Below are 21,159 nucleotides of genomic sequence, written 5' to 3' on the forward strand. Positions count from 1 at the left end.
CCCCACTGTCTCACCTGCTTCAGGCATGAAGAGAGCATCAGCTAACACTTAGCTGTGCAAAGCCGATCAGCTTCACCTCGTCCGGGATCTCCGTGTCGTCGCAGCCGGAGGCCTGGGTAAGGAGAAAAACACGGAGAGGGTCAAACGGGGTTATCATCGCATCCAGACGCTCACCATCTCCATCAACAAAACTAATCCTGCAAAATCCCTGGAATACAAAAACAAATTAAGTCAATTTGTGTGATGGAAGAGGTTGAACTCAAGGGAGAGGGAGAGCTGTAGAAAGAGGTCTCATTCTACTTCAAATTCTGGCTTCCCCCCCCCCTTTTTACCTACTGCAGCTCTAATGTGGATGAGACCCATCAGGTCAATACCCAGTTACCATGTTTGCTGCAGTAAATGAGGTCATCACTGTTATGCAGTTGGATCAAATGTGAAAATAAAGTATTATATAGTATAAATAAGTATTGATCACTGCATATCTGTACATATCATCTATCATCAAAGTGAATGTAGCATATAAAAAACGTGTACTATTTGTCAGGGCTCTCTCCATGGTTTGGGCTGGTTGCCAATGAGGAAATCTTTATGCAAGCGTATATCAAATTAAATTTTAAATAATAGGGTTTCTTTTTTTTGTGTGTCAACAGTTAAGGGATGTTTCCGGTTTAAACATGACAATGCACCAAAAGTTTTTCGGCAAGTTTTTCCTGGTTTGGTGTGGAAGAACCTGACTGGCCTGCACAACTCACTGACCTCAATAACATTCAACACCTTTGGGATGAGCTCGAGCACTGACTGCTAGTCAGGTCTTTTCACCCAATATCTGTGCCAATCCTTTCCACTCCTGTGGCTGGATGGGAAAAGCCATGAGTGGAGGTTTTTAGCAGCATATTACTGCTTATAATTTTGGAATAAGATGTTCAACATGGCTGCAATGTTCAGGCATATTCGTCTTTCAATATATTTTTTGTAGAACATTGTCCCTTAACTAAACAGTTGCCAGTGACAGCTCAACCTTCCAGCATCTGCATTTCACCCCAATTTTAGGCTGCTCAGAGACTCCACTCAGAGGCGATAATAAAGGCAGTGTGCATTGAGATCTGACTAAGAGAGTATTTCTTTTTCATTCAGCTCTCCTTGTGTGAATGGGTGGCCTAACACCTGCCGGCCTTTTGCAATTCACACCTGATTGGGAAGAGACACCCCATCTATCAGGGGGTCTGAGAGCTCTGCAGTTGTCTGATCAACATGGAGGGACCGTTATGAAAACATGTCAGTCTTTGTGAGGTCACAGAGTCTACAGTGACCTCTGGTTCAGTTAAGTCGTTAAGTTGCTCTAGTGCCACCCACAACATAAATTACCTGAGCAAAGTGTTATGAACCGTTCCTGGAGCGAGGGTAATTATTCTCACTCCATGGGTTTTGTGACAGTGCACTCATAACTCTTAGTTCAGAAAGGCAGAGTTGAGCCACAGTGAGGTCTGCTGTGGAGCAGAGTTAACATACTGAAATTGAAGCATGCCCATATACACCACGGCCCTCACTCGGACTCTGCAGAGACTGGTCCACCTACGACAGTCACTAGCTGCTGACAAGGCAAACATGGCAGAAAGGTCACTTTGTGAAACACTGTGACCAAAAGCACAGATGTTGTTTACCCACAATTACAGAAAGGTCAATAAAACATAATTTACATATTTTTGTTGTATTAAAATAAGGACATTATAGTTTCAGTTTTTTCCACAAATGTCACGGTTTCTCTAATAGTCTAACAAAGGTGACCTCTTAAAATGGCACTCAAATGCAACATACACTTAGTCTTCATATGTCTGTGTGCTCTAGGGAGAACAGCCGCTCTGCTGTATCGTAAGTACGAAGGATAACCATTGTTAACCAAAACTCTGAAAACAGACTTGCGCCTTTCATAACCAAAGTTTCTTTCTCCATGATGCTTTTTTCATTCCACCAACATAACTTAATTAACAATGTACAAAAGACATTTTGTGAATTGATTCAGAATCATGTACAGTAGAGTAAGAATCGCAATTCTTATGTGAATCACAATTCGTATGTGAATCACAATTCTTATGTGAATTGATTTTATCTATCTAGTAATACTGTACATTCAATATCATCCACCAACAAAACACCCTTAATATAGATTATTTGTGTCATCACGTAACATCATGCTCAAGCTATTTGTTCCATTTGTGGCCTTTCTCATAACTCCTCACTAAACCTTTCATCAACAAGCTGTTTACAGCTCAACATTGTCAACCAGGACAAACTTGGGAGTGTTCTATCACCTATCAATCATCTGGAAACTCACCAGCTTAAAGGTCAATACATTGTAGGTAGTTGGGTCTTCTACAATCTTCTGAAGGTTAGCCGCAACTGTAGTGCAGAGGGCATACAACAACATAATGTTCAAATAATGTCAAACTGGTTTTATAATATGCAGAATGTCTATCAGTTTTAGTTATGTCAAGCTCTGTAGACTTGCCAAATTAAATAAATATCCATCAATGATAACAGAATTTAAATGCTGATACTCTCTCTAAGTGATGTTTTATGGTACATGGGCTTATTTTGTATTCAGACAACAACAATTTACCAGAATAAAGAGGTGTAACATTACCAACAATAACATCGTGCCCGTTGACCAGGCCGGCTGAGAACAGTTCCTGGGAAACGCCTTCAGCTGTGTCTGGTGAGGGAATAACATGACAAATATTGGCCTACAGCATTCCATTTAGCAGGTAATTGTGTTAGGTATTGAATTAGATATTGACATGCGCACAGACACTTCTATTTCCCATTATGCACACAACAATTCACAGTGCCTCAAGATGTTATCACAGGGGGAATAGCACATTCAAATACCTCGCCCAGGAGTGAATTCAAACCGGATGTCATTCAGCTCCTTTCTAGAGTTCCTGAAAGAGGAGAGAGGAGAGTGTGATTTAACAACTGTTGTCTCCTGTGGCAAAGGAGGTAGGAGGGAGCAAGGTGGTGATGAGAATTAGAAGACTGGAGTGCAGGAATGCTGGGCAGTTGGCATAGAGTGGATTTCTTTGTAGCTTTTTTGCTGAAAAAGTCACTGATAAGAGCAGGTGAGAGTGAACTACAGTAAAACACGGGAAATAAAACCAAATCAATAAGCTGCAAAGCACTAAAAGGCTCTGCAGAGTTGAGGAGTATAGTGATACATGTCATCACCACCTGTAACTCCTTTCACATTTCACATGTAAATCTCCTTTTCCTAACTATGATTAGTTAAATGAGTTGCCACATAAAAAGTAATGGACTTGATATTGAATGTGAATTTTCCCACACTTTGAAAAGATGATTTGGATTATCAAAAAAGCATAGCACCTGTGGGGGAAAAACAAACTATGCAGAATGTGCAGAGGTCATGTCTCTGTGGTTTTTACATACTGAGCAGTATGAAGGTAACAGCTGTCTAACTGCTTTTCCTGCACACACACCAAGAAAAAAAAAGGATATCAAACATGTTGCTTTTCTCAAAACTGTACTGCTTATCTGTAAAGATTAGATGTGCCATAATGCAATTTTAGTGATTACAAAATGATTGGGTGGTACATATCCTGCAGTATCCCGAGCCCCAGCCTGTTTGCAGCATCAACTTGTATTCATTAGCCTCACCTGCATTAGAAATCTAAATCTAATAAAAGCTGGATGTCAGTGCTGCTCAAAAGAGGTGTGGTAGGAGAAGATTAATTTGGATTGTACTCTGGTTAAATAAATCACACAGCCAGCCCACGACCCTCATTTCAGATGAAATTAGAGCAATAATTCAACACATGCATAAGCAAAGATATATCTGCAATGAGTGTGCTTTCCTCACTCCCACTATGTTTTATACAACACAGTGGGAGTGAGGATTTATATCAGCTTAGCTGTGAGTCAACTTGACATTTTTAATTTTAGAGTTACACATTCAAAATTAAAGTTTAAATTCTGCTGGAGCAAATGGACGTTGGCAACATCTCTTTCCCCAGCAGAGGAAGCAGAGGGTGCACATTGCCAAGGTTGTCAAGTAAACATGTGTAAAGAGGATACTAATCCCCAAAACATCCTGCCTAAAACCTACATCTTTTTTTAAAAACCACACTGAAGATTCGATTGTTTCCACAATTCAACAGCAAGTGTGAGATGACTGTATAACCCCACTGACAGGTTTATGACGCATTATTTTGAATAAATAAATAAAGTACAGCATAATCATACAACATTGTCACCACTAAAGACAGGTCTGTGATTTGAAGAAAATGCTTTAATAAACATTTCACTGGTAAACCGAATGAAGACTAGTAGACATCTTTTAAAATATTTCCCAAATGTGCACCAGGTTAGGTTTGTCAATACATTACAGACCTGCATTGTTTGCTCTCTGTCACAGAGGTGAAAATGTAGATATATCACAGAAAATACAACACACTATGATGCCAAGGCCAACACAGATATGCCCTACTGTGTTGAAACTACATACAGTAGTTTTACTTTATGTCAAACAGACAGAGAGGCAGGTCTTACATAAACTTTAACCATACTGACGAGTAGTCAATAAGACAATATATGTATGGGGAGAAGCCACTGTTATAAAAGTTACCTGAGGCTCAAATCTTAATAGCATATCACGGCTGAATGTGCATAAAAATGACTATGTTAGGGCAATCCATATGATGCACTTATTAGAGATGAGTTCCAGATTTAAAACAGAAGAAAAATAAACATAACTTGCAAAAAAACTGTTAAATGTGTTATATCTTTACTAGGGATACAAGTAAATCTCACTGGTAAATCTACAGACCCATAATTTCCCAATATTTTCCTAATAGGAAATGAGGAAGGGGCAGTGGAGGTCCTCCGCGCCATCTGCACACATGGCCATGACACAGCTGGTTTTAGCAAAATATCTCACATACATAATATGCTGTCATAACAGCCTCCATTCCTGGCTTTTTTCATACAGCCACAGGAGTAGAGAGGATGGGCAAAGATGTCAGGTGATAATGCCTGACTCATAGTCCCAAAGGTACTGAATGACACAAAACAAACCACAGTCAACGATACATGTTGTAAAATAATAAGTAGCTTAAAATAAATAAATAAATACAACACAGGTCTACATCTGTGGGTAGGATTTCCTATGTGTATAGGTGTGAGTCGATTTATGTTTAGGGGCAAAAAGGGGAGTAGTTTTATAAATTAATTATCTTTTAAATTATTATTTTAAAAGAGGAAAGAATAAGTAAATGCGGATAAGATATTTGTCTCAAATCAGCTGAAGATGGCAGCAATCTGTAAACACAACTTCAGGCTTATGAATGAACTACAGTTTCAGAGATTTATCAAGAATATATTTTGAGATACTTCTAGCATTCCTTTATGTAGAAGAACCTTAAGAAACGCATAAATGTCACCTCCGGACTGAACTGCACAGTGAAATCAATTTGCATCGGTTCTTTTTTGGCTATTTAAGCTCCAATGACATTGCACCAACAACAGCAAGCATATTATGCAACTCTGAACTTCCCCTTCCCCATCTGCTGACAATACTGTTCTCAGGAGACCTCTGTGCCTTTGTAAAAAAAAAAAAAATTGAATGAGTTCCAAGCAAAATGTTGAAAAAAATCCAATCATGCTTCTGCTGTTTCCCCTCTCCACTACAGAGGGGATTAAATTACCATAAACACATGCTAATCACCTCAACAGTAGAGAGGGGAGGCCAATTAGCTGTTTATTTTGCTCTCTCAAATGCAATTATTTTCATGGATTTAGTTTTATATTTAAAAATGTTCCCTTCTTTTTTTTTATCAACACACCCATATAAGTATATGTATTATTATTATTATTTTACCTGACAACTGACAAGTTCCAGGTTTTAAAAATAAACAAGTTTTATATTTACATTGAAGCCAAGCAGCATTGATATTTCAGATACATGTTTCATTTAATGGCCCTACTTAAATACACTGCCTCTCACACTATTTGGGGCCATAAATATCTCTTGTTTTGCCCCTAAAGCATAGGAACACAGTCAAAGAAAATCCAAAAGTTTGAGGCAGTCTCTTATCTTATAATACCTTGTGTGCTGATTCACTATAAAACAAACCAACCGAATCCTTCTCAACATTAAAAAATATCCATGTCCATTGTCTCTTAAAGAGACACTTCCTCAGAGAGAAATAAACAGCTCAGAAACTGTTCCTTTACCCTTATCCCAAAATTAAGCAAGCAAAATACTCTCATAACAACTGATTCCAAGTCATTCAAGTCAGTTTGAATCTTGCTGCTACATCAAATATAATGTTATGTTCTGTCAAGTGTATTTTTTCTAGTCAAGGTTAACGACATCATTAACACATCCCATATGTCATACTGGAGAGCATGTCAAAGAAGAGGGTGCCAGTGAGAAGCAGAGCATATGTTAGCATTTGAAAACCTTAGAAAAAAATGTCATCAAGCTCCATGGCTTTACATTGAAGAAGGCATCCATCACATGTCTGCATCTCTAATGCTTAATCTTCCAGCTGAAAAACCAGAGAGATGACGTGCTGACAGCCTAACAGCTGGGATCATATTTAACACAGTGAATTAATTCGCTGCACAATTCTGTTTTGACATATTTTCACAACCTCATTCTAAAGTTACCATTATAACATCATTTTAACTTTGTAATTGTACTAATTGATAACCACATCTATTCTGCTCCTTGTGTTTGAGCCATAAAATAAAAAAAGTAAATGTAAAACTAACAAAATAAACAAAATCATCAAAAGTGGCAATTCATTTTACCTGGTTACCATGTTAGAATAATGACTCTTCATCATCCACCAAACAGTTAGCCATTCCCTGTTGCATCCAAACTACCGGCTAATAAAATGGCTTTCTGTGCCAGGTTGGACACCTGCAGAGGGTCCCTCCGATGTCTGTTCAACCAAGAGTGTGCTCTGCAACCATCAGGTAGCTTAAGGCAAATCTACTGTCCAAAAATGTACCATTGTCTGTCTGTTGTTATCCTGTAAATTGTCCTCTCTCTTTCTCTATTGGTCTGTTTATATATTGAGTAAGAGAGAGGGAAGATGTAACATACATGATGTGTAAACCTGCCTTATATTTATTTATTAATATGTTAAAGTCTAAGGGTGCTAAATGTATTTTTTTGCTAACATGAAATATCGACATTGATCATTCTGAGGCCAGGTCACAAGCCTCCACTTTTCCATTAAATTATGTTCATGAACAGCAAGGTCTGGACTACTACAGCAAGAAGCAAAAGCTATGAAAGAAGGAGAGCAGATTGTGGAGCACAGCCAGAGAAGCAATGGTGTGTAACCCTCTCCTCCCAACGACATGACCAGTGAGACAGAGGGAGATGAAGGGATTCATTACAATGCCAGATTTCCTCTGTAGCAGGCAAAGATCATTAGGTCTCTTAATGGCCTGCAGGTTTAGGACAATGATGATGAATTTTTAAATCTACTGTGCATTTCTGCTTTGACTCTACAGAAACAAAGCCATCTTGAACCATGTTCAAATTACCTACTGTTTTGGTCTCTATAGCTAATAATCCTGTACAGGGTGATTGTTTTTATGTAACTCACCAGTTGAAATGATATTAAGGTTATGCATAATTAAGGGAGTGGCCCTTTTGAGTGGCAAGTGGGTGCCATCACAGGTGACTAACAGACTGTAGGCTTCATTCAGCCCACCTCAGCTCAATCCAGACCCCACCTCTCCGGCCATTTTTGAATTAGCCGAGAGTTAGGCAGAGGTTAGGCACTGTCAAGAGGTTAAGAAGTTAGGTACTGCTCAATGTGGGCTGCCAGAGCTCTTCAGAAACCTATGGCTCAGACTACATCCATATCTTATACAGTCTATGGTTGTCACGAGTGGTCCAAATAAATATTTTCTTAAGATTGCCTTGTGTATCGACTCATGATTGAGAAAATGAAGTAGTAGAAAAGAAGTATTTCTCACCTTAGCCTTAACACCATGTTCACAGCACCTTCAATGTAGGGTGTATTTCCATACGGTTCAACCTGTGTGAGAATACATTTGACGATGAGGCAGTTTATGTGGTACACTAATGGACTTAGAGATCAGACAAACATAAACATTTTCTGTGGAGAAGAGGATGAAGTTTTGTGCACAGAGGTTCTGATGACTGCAAGCTAAACATATAATCAGGAAAAAAAAAGTGGCCGCACACTCAGCCCTGAAAAATGTCTTCCATTTACGGCAGCTGCAGGGAAGGTTGTATGGGAAAAGAAAAGGAAAAATACATAAAGGTGCATTGTGTAAGAATCTATCATCGTACCATATTACAGACGGGCTCTTTGTATGGCAAAGAACAGACATAACTGGTAAGAAACTGACTGCAGAGTGGCTTCGAGAGTTAATTCCGGTCTAGAGCATGAGACACCTTGAACTACTTTGGCTCATTTTCAAACTGACAATAGCCTTATAAAATGTGTTGCAATGGCACTGAGTCTTTAGGTGAGATACACCCAGGCTCTGAGCTTGCACTATCAGGCAGACAGCCATTTACCCTGAGTTATTACTGCTGAGAGCATCCTTCCAGCAGACCAAAATTCACACATGTACACACACATATTCGCCCACTCGCACACATGCACAGACAGACACACACAAGTACAATATGCGCACGAATGGATATACACAAACACACAGACAATCACTGTGGCATCAAGGTCATTGAATCATGACAAATTAGTGCTGCAGCAGAATCCCTCACCTGGGGATGCTGAATAGACAACCCTTCAATAGCGACATTGTTGGCATTCTCCTCATTCTAGGAGGAACAAAATGAGAGGCATAATTGTGCAAATGCTATTACGTCCTTGGTAAATATTAAATTAGAGCTCATTTTATTAAGACAACACAGGGAAGACAGTTCAAAACAATCAATGAGGAGCAATTTGCTGGCTTTGTCAGACACTCTAAAACAGGTGCTGGGCCATTTTGATTAAACCACATAAAAATGCGTGTGGTGAAATAAACATTCATAATTGAGTTTTATTTATTATTTTTGACTATTATCCTTACACAACTTTCAACCACAGAAGGTAATTTAACTGTTTATTAATAAATAATACAGCAGCAGAGAGGATAAAAAATATTTTTTCTACTAACTTACATCTTTGGCCTCATCTGTGACCCTTCGTGACTGAGAGAGAGAAAAACATACATTTACATTTTCATATTCATAAGTACACATGAATAATGATGACTTATTATTTTCTGTCTATCCATAATGCCTTTTTTTCATAAAACTGTATGTCTGTTTCTTCTTCTTTCCATCCGCCTGTCAATTGAAACCTAATTCTTACTTTTATGATAAAAGAACAACTCAACAACTGCTGAAAAGAAAGAAGCCAGTGATCCTTGTAAAAATACTATCTCCAACAACGTATTTCTTAATTCACATCTTCTGGTAACGTATTATTTGTTGCATCATACATTTAAACTGTGTATCTTTTATCAATGGGCTCTTTGATCAAAGCTGCCTACTTCCTCCTGCCTCAAATCCTTGCAGCTATCTTCCAGCTCATTACAGCGACCTCATGACAGGCTCTCTCAGAGATAAGCCATCTGCTATCCAAAAAAACACTGACTGATAAGGGAGGGAGGGAATGTACAAGGTCAAAGACAGAGGGGGAGTTACATAACAGTTTGATCTACAGGTTAGGCAGGACATGCAACAATAATGACGAACACCTTAATAACTCAAATTCTGAATTTCTACATGTATGTGCATGTTGTAGTTTAAGTACAATGACAATTAAAGCTTAATCTAAACAAACAATAATCTTGTTAATGAATGATGTGTTTTACAATTTGATTACATTTAAGTGCATTTGAAGATGAATATAAAGAATCATCATGAGTAAATATGAAGGAATACACACTGCTGAGACCGGTTGGCCTTTGTGAAGTCTCACCTACCCTGCCCTGATTCACCGCTGCCTTGCCCTCCTCACTGCTCTCGTCCAGCTCGTCATCGCTCCACTCCCAGTCTCCATCCTCTGTTTTGTGCAGGTGGCCACTGGAGCCTGGGACTCTCCTCACCTAGACCGTGACACAAAGCCAGCACACTTAGTGTTAACAACATCACTGATAGTATTTCTAACTGAACATGTATGCACATAGTAGTTTATACATGATTCCATTAGGTTTTACAGACCTTTATATTAGACTACTGGATCCCCTCCCTGAGATAAACTATTAGCAACCCCGGCTGCATATTTGTGACATTAAATGTACATTTACAAAGCCACATTCAACTCGCTTAGCCTGTTGAATGCATCTGATGCTGCAGCATATTGCTGCCACTAAAGAAATCTGTCCAGAAGATCAGTAGATGACACTGTAGGCTACATCGGTAAATATAAAGTGTTATGTTAACAGGAAAGGCTTCCTGTAACAACGTAATGTGAAAAATGTATTGTAAAATGAAAAGGATCTTGTGAAAACGAGAAAATGAAAACTTTTGTCTTTCACAGACCCCTGGTCCATCAGAATATGCTCGTTCAAGGTCACTGGTATGAATGTCATCACAACATTGGTGTTATACGAACAACAATACCCTGACGTACAAAACTGCTGAGTACTCAAACAGAAACCATTCTGTGAATTATAGTTATTTTATCAATTTAGTAAGCAGAGCACAATGTGTACAGCACAGTTCAAGGGAAAAGCATGTAAAACATATTAAGAGGCTGTGAATGTAACCAGCATAATAAAGCAGATAATTATGGCAGCCTGTAATTCGTTGCAGCTCTACAGTCTGGAGTATGTAAGCCAAGCAACACATGACTAGTCTAGCAGTGTGAGTTAAACTATGAGAGCACCAAGGTGTTACAGAAGAGACAGCATATAGAACTATAAGCCACAAGCACCAGAGTAACATAAATGCCCCAGCGTTAAACAAGGTCAAAGTTAAAGAAGCACTACCGCTCTGGTGGTGTCAGGTTTTTTTTCAAAACCGTACATAGAACCAAGGCTCCCCCAGTTCTGCTCAGTGTCCTTGAGCAAAACAGAAAGAGATCAATGCACCCAGCAGCCATACATGATCACCGACCAAGATTCACACACAAAAAAACTAACTAACACACCAAATACGCAGATATTAAAATGATCCCACTTTAAACGTATGCAAATGTATTTGCATATGAATATAAATATTGTTTAAAAAGTGTTGCTGATATCAGGGTTTTGCAGGGAATAAAACTGATGCACCTTCAGCTAAAATGCCCTGTATTTTGAAATCAGGCTTCAGATGGCATCCATGCAGAACTCAATCAGTATTCCATGATGATTTGTGCACTCGACCAAGACCAAGAAGAGTATTCAGCTAGAAATGCAACATGTGGACGTGCCAATAAATTGCACTCCAGGGAGCTACAGTGTGCAGACCTTTTATCGCTGTCTTCTATTGGTCCAGCACCTGATTTCATCAGTGTTTTGATGTGCGTTTCAACTAGGCATTGTTTGCGCACTGACTGGACCATACATATGAACTCTATATGAATCCTTTTGTATGTTTCAACATTTAAATATGTAGCAAATTAATGATGCAAGGCCCAATTGGCTGTCAGCCACTAATGTCTACTCTTTAAACTATAAAGACAACATTTTCTCATTTGGAAGCTGAGCAGGGGCTCAGGGTGCCCTCTGCTGGATATTCAACTCACATGTATCTACAGTTCATACTTTATGACTCTGAACGTGATCTTTTTATATTATTATTTCAAATGAGGAAATAAGAGCCATTTTCTTGCATTACTCACTTCCTTCTTTATTTAGGAAGTCATTCCTGAATTCCTCCCTCCTTTTATTATATAAAGTATTAATCACTATTAATAATTACTATGTTGGTGACAGCTGACCGGAGGATCTGTCATCTCTAATTAATTCACTGGAGAATGTTCAACGAGAAGTTAGGTCCCATTAAAAGCGTCAGATTTAATAAAAGCTGCCTGGCTTTAAGTCTCCTCTCAGGACAAGAACAGAACAACAGAAAAAGAACACCAAGGAATAGAGGCAAAAGGGCAGAGGGAAACTGATATGTTCAAACAGGTCAAGGTGGTTTGATGGTAACAGGTCAAGATCTTAGGAGAGCAAGGCCACAGTAGTCTTGATATAAAGAGGTCACAGCATCCTGAGATTAAAATTATTCTGCGGTTTTGCTTGTGTCTGCAAGCTTTGGGTAAGGTTTGCTGAATATATAGTGTAGATGACTCTAGGTCAAATCAGCACAAAATAACAAGGACACTGGCTCTGTGGCTCATACATTTTATCCGCTGAAGGTATCAGGTGAATCATTGCCTGGCTGTATTTACTATGCATGCTGTCCATTTTACACTTTTAACTCCCCACATAAAAATAAAGTGTAGGCGTCCAGTAATTGTGTTTTTCCATTTTTGGTTAAAACAGATCCAGTCTGCAAAAGTGCATTTGTAAAGTGCCATCATTTCAGATCCAATCTCATATTATTTGCTCCAGACATTTAAATACAGGCACTGACTAGAAACTGGAAAAGTGGTTGTAATACACTGGATTGCTTAATTGTAAAATAAAAAGCCTAGTCATGAAACCTCATACCTCTTTAGCAATAAGTGCCTTTCCATTCATAGTTGTGACTGCTGTTATACGGTATATGCCTGTACTGTAGTTACCACTTTACCCATCAACAAATCTCAACAACATTATGCCACTCCAACAACAGTTGCCTCTGCCTTTATTGACACCCTGTCCTGTTTTTGCGTAACATTAACGTCATAAACAGTAACAGCCACGCGATCCACTTTGCCCTCCATTTACTCCCGAGCAGTCAGTGAATTTCCAGCCCTCCGCTCTGCCACTCTGCCTTCCGGCAATGGCCCTCTGTTCCCATTTCTGCCTAGGTCATCCAGGCGGAGTGTTATGTGAAGCCAATATCAGCTGTGCCTGAAAACTGCACTTCCTCCCAGCAAACTGTGACCAGTGGGCAACTGAGCAAGCAACCTGAACAATAAAGTGCTCCGTTCTAATGTTTTCAATTCATTTAATCCTGTTTGTGTTTTAGCGTGCCACATACAGAGAGCTACACAGGGAGTTACTGAGCCATTGATGTCAATATCATTTCTATGCCGTTTGACTCTTCTGCTGCAGTGGCCCGTATTTTTACATAATCTACACAACAGTGCAGGCATAAAGTGGTTGAGGTGCTGATGAAAGTCAGAGTGCGTAGCTTGTGTTGACTGTAAATGCAACACTCTGGTGGACTTCAGTCGATCCCATCACTCGGTCATAATTTTGTTCGTGTTTAGTCAATAACTGAGTTATTTTACAGGGAATGTTTGTGTAAACATACCTTCTTCGCTCTCTGGGAAATCTTTGGTGCACGACACAAAAGCTTTTCAACCAGATAGTCTTTGTTCTGCAAGAGAAAATCAATATACAAGTTCAAAAATAATTTAATAAAAATAGTGAATTGGCAGATTAAATTAATCAAAACCTAATGATGAGTCACAAAAAAATCTCTTAAGTATTGTGTCTTTGAAAATCGATTGAGTCAGTTGAGGTACAAAATGTGTATGAAAGATGCAAAAGTTATCTTTTTAAAATGTTAACAAAGACCAGTGACAAAACCAGTTTAAATGGGAACAAAATGGTGAGGTTCCAGTACTTAGTCCTGCTAAATCCCATTCATAAATTTTACATTATTCAAACTATGTTAACAGATGATACAAATAATTATTCTATTTTGCATTGCAGATACGACGCTTTTGAACATCCTAGAACATCAGGACAACCTTTTAAACCATGATTATGTTCAATTATTGACAAAGACATACAAGGATAGAGGATTTATTAAGGGAAAAATGTATAACTTTTCCTTTTTCCGTTTTAATTATTTCTGCAATAGTATATTATGATAAATAAAGTGTCCTTGAAATACACTGCTTGATGTATTGAAGTATAAATAATCACCATAAACAAATAAAAAAACGCAAAATAATAAAACACAATAACAAAATCAACAAGGATGGCAAGTCAAATATTTGAGATGAAACAAATACCTTGGCCTTTTGGAAGAATTTACACTTTAAAAGCTCTGCAGCTGTTGGCCTGCAGATACAGAAAAGTACAATGTTGAAAATACATCACAACACAACACTCTGAATGTTAATCGGGTGATTTTTATTGATCACAAATTGCATCAGCTCTCTTTGCTGAAATATTGAGTTGATATATGGAATGTAGTGCTAACCTTTTTGCAGGATCCTTCTGAAGGCACATAGTTATAAGCTTTCTAAACGATTTGCCATATCTTTTTAGCGCTTCCTTGTCTTCTACACCCGTGTCTAGAGTGGGTGGATCATTCTGTAGAGTAAGCATTAAAACCTAAAATGACAAGAAAAAAATACTCAAAACTGCCCTCACATTACAGAAGCAACATAAATATTGTATATAAGGAAAATACATTAAAAGCAGGACTCAGTTTGTTTGTGTGGAATGTGGAAAGTAAAAGCAACAGCACAATACAGTATTCACAAAACATTTCATCCTATCTTAGCGTACTTATCTTAGAGTACTCCTAAAGTTCTTAGTTAAGAGTCATTTCTTAAAACCTATCCGCAAAGCCTCTGAGACCAACTTATACTAAGGAGTGGGAGGGTCTCCTAAGCTAAGACTAGAGGACGGGGTTGACCTCGTTGCTATGGATGGCATCATATTCATACCTTCTTTGCCAACAGTGATTGGCTGAGAGTGAATTTATGATAGAAACACTTCAATGGGGAAGCGAATGAACTGCTATGTAAAGTCTGGAAAGAGTCTTTATCTTCTGGTACTAAATCCTACTGACTGACAGCTGAGAGACGCAAAGATCCTCTGCGGTGCACAGCCGCATTTTTCCCGTGGCCAAATAGCGGAGAGTTGTAACCACTATAATCTCTGGTGATATTGGGTGTTTTTATTCGTAGGTGATGTAATGGCATCCCAGACCAACTCTACCACATTCATAATGCCATCTTGATTAAGGCGATAACTTTTAAAAGCTCATTATTATTTAATCTCTCCAAAATGTTGACTGCAGCAGCCATGTTAGATCCTTCCTGATGTACTCTTAGTGACTTGAGAGTCCTCTCGAGGAATCCTACGTTTTTATATATTTAGGAGCTACTTTTAGCGCTGAAATGCTTTGCCCCTTATTTTTAAGAGTCACTCTTAAATCAGCAAGTTAGGACCTACTCTTAGCCTTAAGATGTTTCGTGAATACGGCCCCAGGTTCCTTTATCTAAAAGGTTGCCTCTTTATTGCTTGGTTTCCCGATTACAGCAAAAGCAGCAAGTTAGAATGTGTTTTCTGTACGTTTTTGTTCTTGCCAACGATTACACTTCACAGAATCAAGTTGGTTTCGAGGATAGTGTAGTAAGCCAAGAGTTCATGGGCACCGCACTGACTAAATAACAACCAATAATAACATCCAGAACACTTACCTTCATGGGAGGGTAGCGGTGATATGGTGCAGAGCCTGTCGCTAATTCTATAGCTGTGATTCCAAAACTCCATATATCTGCTTTGAAATCGTAGCCTCGAACCTGTCGGTATACAGTTAAAATAATATGTTATATCAAATACACTTAAATCTCTGAAGTTGTAAGTTCATGTTGGGATTTAAGAGGTTAACATGTCAAAATACATCAGCTTACAGCATTACATCAAGAAATTGATTCCTTGAGCGCAACAGACAAATACAGAAAATACAATTTGAATGTGAAAGGATGAACTTTACACCAACAGCTGCCTCTTTCTATGGATAGAGATAGACTCACCTGTTCCATCACCTCCGGCGCCATCCAGCATGGCGTGCCAACAAAGGTCTTTCGTACTTTGTTTCTAGTCATATCCCCCCCTGTGGCTAGGAATGCACTTACTCCAAAATCTGAAATTATATATAAACATCGAAGTCATACCTGACTATGTTAAACGGTTTGTTGAAATGGACATGGCTGCAGTCGAGGCTTTTTCAGCAAACATTAAAAATGAAACCTATTAAATATCATCTCAACAGTTATTTGAGATATATCATCATTCTCATGTAAGACCAGCTTGATCTATGAATTAACAACAAATAATCTAAATATACATTGATGTCTTCATGAATTCATACAATCTGTGATTTCAGTTCCACCCTATAGCCATTCATGCTTTTAGTTTTATTAAATCAAAAAAACATGCAAGTATAGCAGTGAGTACAACAGAAGTATGATGTTCAACGCACCTGCGATCTGGACAGAGCCATCTTCTCCCAGTAGTATATTCCCAGCTTTCACATCCCTGAGGTAAAAACAAACAAAACAGAAATCGCACAAAACAAAGTCATGTGGAGCACAATTGATTCTTCCGTTTGAAAATGAGTCCCACAGCCCACCACATCTGGAACTCTGCTCAAAGGGCTGATAGAGGTTTAAGCCTGCCTCTCAGTGACCTTGAAATACAGGGAGTTTAAAGATCACAACTGCACTGCTTACTAATAAATATAATTACCCGATCAGTTTTAATTTAATTTTACATTTTCTTATAACTTTAGCCATTTGTTTAACACTCTTATCCAAAGATTGGCAACATATAATGTGTTTAATTCATACATTTTCCACTGGGATTGTTATTGCTAGGTTCTCTTACGATTAGTTTCTTAATTCTTAGACTTAACTAATCAAAAGCTTAAATCAAAACAGCAAACTTCAGAATCAAGTACAAATGTTTGAAGTGTTACCGGTGAATCTGTCCATTTCTGTGCAGATAGTCCAGGCCCTCAAGGACTTCTTTTAATATAGTAGCAATAATGGGCTCATCTAGTGATCGATTACTGTCCACTTCTTTGTTGGTGTGCTTAATTATATCCAGCATAGAACCTAAAAGACACCACAGAAAAACAAAAAACAGCTTCAGTGTTACATGATTGGGTCAGTATGTGATCAATATCCAGGCGCAAATGACTTTAGTGTCTGACTGTTAATTGCTTGTTGTCAGTAAAGCAGAGAAACGTAATGGGCAGTACATTAGAGTAATAGCACTGCTGTAATTCCTTCACAAGTAAGAGACACAAGTTGTTTACAATAGCATGTGCTCCTGCTCCCTAATAACTGTAATAAAGACCGTCTAAAATACTGTAATGAAACAATACTTTTTAAGGATTTAGAGCTAATGTTTTTTTAGGATACAAAATAAGAAATAGTTGTTGAAATGCTGCTGAGTTTCATTTGAGACACCTATAGTGTAAGTGAGTAATAACCCAGGCAGCTGTTTCATAGTTATCATCAGATCAAAGCATAAACATGTAACATCGTCACATTCACTGAGCATTCATGAATTACCAAGCCAGAGGTAGATTTGGTTCCATGCAGCTTGTCAGCTGAAGCTTACCTCCACTTAAAAGCTTCATGACTAACCAAAGTTCATCCTTTACTACAAAGGAGGTGTAGTAGGTGACAACATTTGGATGGTTGCACTGGCTCATTGCTTGAATTTCTTTCTATTGTGAGAAAGAAACCACAAAACAAGACAAGTCAAAAAACGATAAACTGGAGAGATTCATTACAACTTGTATTTTCTTTGTAACAATCTATAACAAGCCATAGTAACAGGGAATGATATACATCTCAGTGTAACTGACCTTACAGCAAATTATTCAGTATTACAACCTTACAAGTGGGGCTGTTTTAGGCACATATCCATAGTCAGTGTATTACCTACAGTAGATTGCAGTTGGCACACTCCCAGTTTAAAGAAGCAGACAGGACAACAGACATGGAAGCTAAGCAATGTACTGCTGTGGACAAGGGCAGCAGCTATTTTAGTCATTTAAAAACGGACCACCTTAAAAACAATATCAGTTTAAGTGTACGCTCGATAAGAATATTTTCACTGCTTTACCTTACCATCAAACAGCCCTGTTAAAGTTTATGCTGGGTGGACAGAAGCTGTTATCTATTCTCTTCATTTTGACTCACAGAGCACAGGAGTTGCTGGTCTACCTTTGCCTTGATCCGTCTGTTAGTTTTGTTCCTAATACTTTAAAACACCAAAGTCACACAATAACACAAACTAGCTAACCAATTGAGGCATTGGTAGACCAGCACCTCCTGTGTTCTGCTATATAAAATTACTGTTTTTGTCAATGCAGTCTGGTGGCTTTGATGAGAGCATAGAGCGGCTTCACTTCCCGACGTGTAACCTTAAACATGGCTGTCTGACGGCAGGGTAAAGTGGTGAAAATCTTCTAAATATAGCATATATTTAAACTGTTTTTTTTTTAAGTGGCTAAAACATGTTTAGCTTCAGCCCCATGTCCACAGCAATACATTTCTTAGCTTTCATGCCTGTTCCCTGTAATACACTATAGATGTAGTACCTTATACAACCCCACTTCAAAAAAATCTGATCAATCCATTAAATGAATATCATTATTCAGACTTACAAAGAACAATATTAATATGGATCAGAGGAAAAGTAGTAGCATAACATTAGACAGTGTTTCAAAAACAGCCCGTATTTATTGTACTCACCAATAGCTCATCCATGCTGGTCTGGCATTTTTCCAGGTTTATTCTCTTTATGGCCACGCGCTCCTGTCTGGGGCTACAGAGGGCTGCCTGCACCACAGCTGTGGCCCCGCTGCCTGGAATCACAGCCACAACAGAGAAATGACAAAGTGGACAGGAGCAAAGAGGGACTCTCAACACACACAGCTGGAAAACAACTCTTAAATTCAGCATTACTCTGTGGCTTAATGCCATTTGTCTGGCCTTCTCTTCCCCGTGGTTTTGTGTTTATGATATTTTATTCATCTTTCAGGTGAGCGGGCTGACAATGAGAAGAGCACTTTTTTTCAACGTGATGAGTTATTTACTTGGCTCATTACAAATCAGGCCACACTGGAGGAGTGTTGTTATTCACAACAAGAAGCTGTGACACACAGCGTATTGCTTTCCAACTGTTAGTGGCAGATAAGGAGAAGGAGAAAACACACAAGATCGGACTGCTTACCAGTTGATTGTGAGAAAGGGGGCTGGGGGTCTCCCTAACTCATCAGTCAGCAGCACACAGCTGTGGGGCTACTTCTTATCAGTAATGATATGATCATCTACACAGTGCATGCAAGTGCCAAAACTATTCAGGCAACTTCCTTTTGCGCTTTTTCAGTACATTTGAGAGAATTCATGACAACACTAAAAATAAGTATTATGTGACTTATACTGGGATCACACTTCAAAGTCCAAAAAAAAGTTGGATTACATAAGAAAATCAAAAGAAAATCCTACAGTGCATGTAACTTTTTCATAGATCTACAACAGGCATATCGACAGTCTTCCAAGTAATAGTGTCAGAAAACACATAATTGCAGGGTAAATCGTAATAACAACATGCAAACAACACATGAATAAAACGTTTTTAGTCTATGTATGTTCATAACATGTGATAAATGATTGAGAATGTATTAGTTTACTGCCTTTGACTCGTGCCTATTGTGAGATTAATCGATTGCAGCAATCAATTATAAGAATCTTTTAGTTCCAGTTTCCCTTATGTCAGGATTTACTTTACGGATTTTCTGTTTTACATGATTGTAAATTGAATACCTTTGAATTTTAGACTGTTTAGACTGTTGGTCAGACATAAAATCCCGTTCTAAGGCATCACTCTCTGACCCTGAGAAAACATGTAGAGCAATTTTATTTGCACAATCAACAGAGTAATCAATTACAAAGATAATAGTTAGGAGGCCCTTGGAAGCCGAATGGTTGGAGTGCATGCCACATAACAGCAACCGCACAGGTTCAATCCCAGTCTTGGGACCTTTGTTGCATGTCCTACACCCTCTGTCTCTCACCCATTTTCCAGTCAGTCTCTATGCTGTCATCTGTCTAATAAATGAGCGTGTTACTATCATTATTACAAATAGTATTAGCTGTATCATAATTGTTATTATTATTAAGTACATGTTCTTGAAACGTTGATTACTAAAGATGATGTGATAGGCAATCTAATTCTAAATACGTGCCATGACAGATAGCACAAGTGAAATAACACATTGTGGGTTTTAACACAGCCACAGCATCTGTGATTTTAATAATGGCTAATAAACTGGACACGTGCCATGAACTGAAATTGCTGGAGTAGATCTATATTATCCGAGTCACTAGAATCGCACTTAGGGAAAGTGACATTCACAACCCCGTAGAGTAAACTGCTTTCCAACGGATTCATCTCCATCAGGGTCGCATACAGCTGGTGTACAGTAGACCGGTAGTCTCTAAACGTGTCTGTTAACATCCGCATTGCAAAACATTGCAGGAGGCTGCTGCATATGAAAAAAGCCGGTAGGCCCCTCATCGTCATTCACAGCTGATATGCCGCCGCGGCATGCCTTTCCATGTTAATATAGCGTCCATCACATCTCCGGGTACTAACCTATGACTTCCTGCAGCTCGTAGGACTCCCTGGTAATTGGCCAGCTGGTTGTCAGCGCCGGTTGCGGGTGGAGGACAGGAGCCGGAGATTCGCCTTGATCCGCCATGATGATGATGATTCTGCGCTAGTTAGCAGCCTCTCAAAGATAGACACAGAGAGAGGGAGAGAGAGAGTCAAATTTGACCTCACCTCCTCAGTACAAATGCCAGCTGGCGGCTGCAGCAGAGCAACTACCGCCAGCGATGAGACTCAACCCGGAAAATAACGGACCCGCACACATGCGCGCGCGCGCACACACACACGTGCACACTTCACAGTGACATGCGGGTTGACACCACAATGGTTCAATATACACAGGAAGGAATTGATTAAAATAACTATCAGTCATAAAAGGGGACTAAAAGGCTCCAGTTCAGATATTTTATTCATATGTTTCAAGTTAATGAATGCATCTAATTTAGCAACATTTGTTTTAATACTACTGTTGATTTATTATAATTAGATAAAAACGACAGTGAGACAGTACAAGCATGAGTGACGATTTCATGTCACATGTAGTCAAAACTGCAAGTGACGTCGCTAACACTGGCCAGTAGATGGCACCATCACATCTTTATATTGTCTAGTAGTGTACAAATGACT

At 38.8% G+C, this 21,159-nt stretch overlaps 1 protein-coding gene across 1 annotated transcript; it reads right to left on the minus strand.

The window, feature by feature from the left end:
* Positions 1-37: 37 nt before the first annotated feature.
* On the minus strand, positions 38-20,623 carry stk39 (serine threonine kinase 39; the record flags this gene model as incomplete). The annotated part of the gene is made up of 18 exons (XM_083922068.1): positions 38-112; positions 2,333-2,397; positions 2,642-2,710; positions 2,887-2,939; positions 8,011-8,072; positions 8,789-8,845; positions 9,191-9,220; positions 10,000-10,122; positions 13,409-13,474; positions 14,118-14,166; positions 14,309-14,442; positions 15,540-15,641; positions 15,876-15,985; positions 16,325-16,380; positions 16,820-16,958; positions 17,470-17,578; positions 18,612-18,720; positions 20,514-20,623. The coding sequence occupies 18 exons, from the start codon at positions 20,621-20,623 to the stop codon at positions 38-40; spliced, it is 1,518 nt and encodes a 505-aa protein (XP_083778194.1).
* Between the last annotated feature and the right edge of the window lie 536 nt (positions 20,624-21,159).

This window comes from Echiichthys vipera (genome assembly GCF_963691815.1).
Source record: "Echiichthys vipera genome assembly, chromosome: 10".
Lineage (NCBI taxonomy): Eukaryota > Metazoa > Chordata > Actinopteri > Perciformes > Trachinidae > Echiichthys > Echiichthys vipera.